Here is a 4,623-nt window from a genome sequence, read left to right as displayed (position 1 = left end):
ATGAGCACATTCTCCACAATATTCCTTCCCTTTATAAAGCCACCTTGGCTCCTATTAATAATAGTAGGCAACACCTCACTTAGTCTAGCACAAAGAATCTTAGCAATGCATTTATAGAGGGTATTGCAACAAGCAATGGGTCTATATTCAAGGACAGAGGTAGGGTGTTTAACTTTAGGAATGAGGGTCAAAGTAGTAGTATTGATTTGTTTAAGCATCTGGCCATTAATAAGAAAATCCTTAATAGCACCTACAACATCATTACCAATGATATCCCAGGAATCCTTATAGAATTGGCTTGTAAACCCATCAGGCCCAGGGGGATTTAGCAAACAGAATAGAAAACATAGTAGCTTTGATCTCATCCTTAGTAATAGGTTTAAGGAGAAGAGTTTTGAGGTCATCAGTAATAACAGGCCCCAAATTAACAGTGGCAACATGAACAGGAAGAGTAGAAGCCTTAGTCCCCAGGAGATCCATATAGTAAGACAGGAAGGCATGCTCAATATCCTTGGGGTCAGAATGTAAACTGCCATTCATATCCTTGATTTGCAAAACTTTATTATGAATCTGTCTGGCACGAATTTGATTGTGGAAATATCTAGAGTTTTCATCACCTTCACTAACCCAGTCCACTTTAGCTTTTTGGCTGAGAAAACTAAAGTGAGCTTTAGCTAAACTTCTGTAAGCATTAGCAGCAGAAGCTTCAGAATTCATCAGACTGGTATTAGTAGGGTCCCCATGAAGTTGACATTGGATGTTATCCAGATTCACTTTAGCAACCCCAACAACCTTCTCAAATCAGAGAACCTGTTCCTATTAAGCTCCTTTAGAGGTTGTTTCAAGTTTCTAAGTTTGGTAGCCACTTGATACATCCAGGAACCAGAAACCTTCTTACTCCAATGGTGCTTAATAAGCTCATTAAAATGAGGATCCTGACCCCACATGTTAAAATATCTAAAGTGAGGTCTTCTCTGATTAACAACTCTCCTATAACACAAACAAGGATTGTGATCAAAAAGACCTTCAGGTAAAAAATATGCATAAGACTCAGGAAACAACTGCAACCAATCACCATTAATCATAAACCTATCCAGTCTAGAGTAAACTCTAGTACTAGACTCTTGCTTGTTATTCCAAGTGAAAAAGGCACCCTGAGCTTTGATATCTACAACCTCACAATAATCAACACAGTCCCTGAAATCAGTGATATCACTCCAATGAACATGCCTGCCAATTCTCTCATTAAAATCAAGGAGATTATTAAAGTCTCCACAGATGCACCAAGGGCCAACCCAAGAATCCTTAATGTGCTTGAGATCATTCCATAAATTAAGACGTTCCTCCTCATCATTAGAGCCATAAACCACAGTGAACATAAATTCATTACCACTAGCAACTTCCTTAACTTTAGCAGAGATGAGCTGGTCAGACATTGTAATTATATTGACAGTAAAACATTGTTCAATCCAAATAAGCAGAATTCTACCCCCTGGATGGCACTGGATGTTGCTAACCCCACTCCAATGTTGACCAAGATTATTTAAAACCCCAGAACAGTCAATATCCTTTATTTTATGTTCAACTAACCCAAATAAGCCTACATTATTTTGATAAAGGAATCTCTTAATTTCTAATTGCTTAGTAAGCTTATTCATACCCCTCACATTCCAACTTCCTATGTTATCCATTAATAACCTCTGGTGGCCTATCCAATCTCCCTTCCAGACTTTTTGTTGGACTATTCAGAACCTCAGCATAAGTAGGAGACTTAGGAGCCTCAAGAGATGAAGTAGAAGCATTTTGGTGTTCTTGTCTAATCTGTTGAGTGACCACCGTAACAGGGGAGAGAGTAGCAGGGGGTACAGTCACAACTACAGGGACTGTAGCAGATACCCTAGGCTGTCCTCTCACAGTAAGGGCAGGAACTACTACAGGACTAGCAGGTGCCCTAACTGGAACCCCAGATTTAACCACAGGTCGCCATTCTTGTCTCTGCTTAGGGATAGGTATTGATTCTTTCTGCTTCTTACACATATCATCAGTATGACCTATTCCTTTGCAAAGTGAGCATAGGTCAGGTTTCCATTCATATTCAATTGGCACACAAACTTCAGACCCTTTCTCATCTTTGAAAAAAATCCTCTCAGGAAATTTTTGACCAACTTCAACTTCAATCAGAATCCTGGCATATCCTAGTCTAGTTTTATCAATAGTAGCCTCATCACATCTCATATACTTGCCAACTAATGAAGCAAGTTTTCCCAGACTAGAAGTACCCCAGAACTTAAGCCCCAGACCACATAAACGAATCCAGATTGGCACAAATTTGACTCTTTCCTTAGCCAGGCTGCAGTTCTCAGTCCATGGTTTGACCACAATAGGTTTGTTGTCAAACATAGGAAACCCTAATTTCAGAACAAGGTTCCTGCACTCTAGAGTAGGAAAGTGAACAAGGAAAGCCCCATTAGGCAAAAACGAGATTTTATCATATTTGTAAGCACCCCAAATACGACTAATAAACCCAGACAACAACTCCTAAGGTGGATTTCCCCCTAAAACATAACAGACAACAGCAGTAGACCAAAATTCGACTTCAGGGAGAACATCCTCAGGTGATAGTTGAAGCATACCATCAGAAGAGTGTTAAGATTTAGGAGAAGAGGATGGTGACTTACCAGAAACCTTAGTCCATCCTTCCTCTTCATCATCACCCACCTCATCTTCAGATTCTGTCTGAGCATCTTCAACAAGGACCTCAAGGTTTAGGACTGGAATACCAACAATCTCACCCACAGATTTCGTCGTTTTAGCATCATCAGAACATGGGATTGCAGTTCCTGTAGGTGGAAGATCATCAGTACACGTATCGGCAGAATGATTAGAACCAGTAATCGCAGATGAAGATTCATTCTTTTCCATATCTAAGTTTAAATTAGGACAATTAGAGAAAGAAAGTCGTGTTTTTGCAGTAGATTTCCTAGGATTAAATTGATTTTTCGCAATTTTTTCCTTGCCATTTGCAGGAGAAAATCCCTAAAATCCTTAAAACCCTAGAGAGAAGGAAGAGCTTTATCTCTCATCATTTTTAGCATTTTAAATACCATTTTATACATTAAAATATAATAAAATCACTAAAAATCATTAAAATGAGCCAAAAAATACCATAAATCATCAAAATGACCTAAATATATTTTAGGACCAGAATATATAACATGCAAAAATTTTCGTCACTTTATAACATAAATTACAAAATCTCTAGTTTTATATGTTATACATTTAACTCGGAAAAACAATAAACCGATTATGCATGCAACAACCTAAGCTCATGATACCACTTGAAAGGATTCAATAACCCTCTAATTAAACTCTTTTAATTATGGATCTAAATTACTCATTAAAATAGATGTTGATCTAGTGCATGCATAACTAAATATAAAATAGAGAAGTAAGAACATAGTTCCTTACATTAATAAAAACGGTTTTGGGCACAAGTGAGGACTCCTTCCCACACTTGTTCTTGAGCTACAAGTTTATGGATGATCCTCCAAAACCCCAATAGTAGAGATTCTCCTCTTGATGGCACCAAGACTACCCCTTAATTCTAATTATATATTAACTAGATATATTAATTAGAAACCTTAAAATATGATCAAATAATATTTTTTATTGCTACTTTTAGTAATCTAAATAAATTAGATTTTTGAACAATATTATTCTAAAACTTATTTTAGAGAGAGGATGAGAGAAGTAAGAATAATGAATAATGTTAGAATGAAAAATGTATGAGAATAAGACAATTCTTATTCTCTAAAAGGAGGTGGAAAAACCGGTGGAGGGGAGAGGCCAAAGGGAGCCAATGCATGCCTCTTTTCTTTTTAGAGTTGTTCTTATCAAAAAGCATTAGGGTTTAGTATAGGTTATAATAGTAATCATTGTGTTTACCACAATTAAAAACAATTTAACCATTTCACCCTAATACCCTCTAAAAAATCGGTCCACATAGATAATATGGAGTCCATTTTTTTTTCAATTGTCATTTTTTCATGTAATATGTGACATGTAACATGTAACATGTTGTTAATAATATTAATGCATATTTAACAATTAAATATCATTACATATATTAATACAAATATATATAACAATTGACTAGTAATTCACAATCAGAAGTATATAAAATGGGTCATGTTAATATAATCTATAACATATTGTAATTATGATCAATCGATCATTCTTAATTTAATTGTTTCATAAACAAAATTTTAGTAATATAACATTTTAATTACTAAAATGAATCTCATTTAATCAAATTACAATAAGATTCATATTCTAACTCACATATGTATATTGTTCAATTTTAAGGAATTAATTTATCTGAGTCACACGATGAAGTTATGGGAGCGGATAATCGAGCAAAGGCTTAGGAGATGTGTAGTCATCTCGGATAACCAATTTGGATTTATGCCCGGGAGATTGACTATGGATGCGATTTTTATCATGAGACAGTTGATGGAACACTATCGGGACAAGAAGAAGGACTTGCATATGGTTTTTATTGACTTGGAAAAGGCATATGATAGGGTACCAAGAGAAGTACTTTGGTGGGCTTTGGCGAGAAAG

The 4,623-nt window shown here is 35.9% G+C and overlaps 1 protein-coding gene across 1 annotated transcript; it reads right to left on the bottom strand.

Moving 5' to 3' along the window:
- Positions 1-309: 309 nt before the first annotated feature.
- On the bottom strand, positions 310-1,436 carry LOC141640738 (uncharacterized). The gene is made up of 2 exons (XM_074449421.1): positions 891-1,436; positions 310-792 (listed from the first exon to the last, which is right to left on the bottom strand). The coding sequence occupies exons 1-2, from the start codon at positions 1,434-1,436 to the stop codon at positions 310-312; spliced, it is 1,029 nt and encodes a 342-aa protein (XP_074305522.1).
- Positions 1,437-4,623: the final 3,187 nt, after the last annotated feature.

Source organism: Silene latifolia, chromosome 2 (genome assembly GCF_048544455.1).
Source record: "Silene latifolia isolate original U9 population chromosome 2, ASM4854445v1, whole genome shotgun sequence".
NCBI lineage: Eukaryota > Viridiplantae > Streptophyta > Magnoliopsida > Caryophyllales > Caryophyllaceae > Silene > Silene latifolia.
The sequence above is the reverse complement of the archived record's forward strand: the minus strand, read 5'-3'. Positions and strand labels throughout refer to the sequence as shown.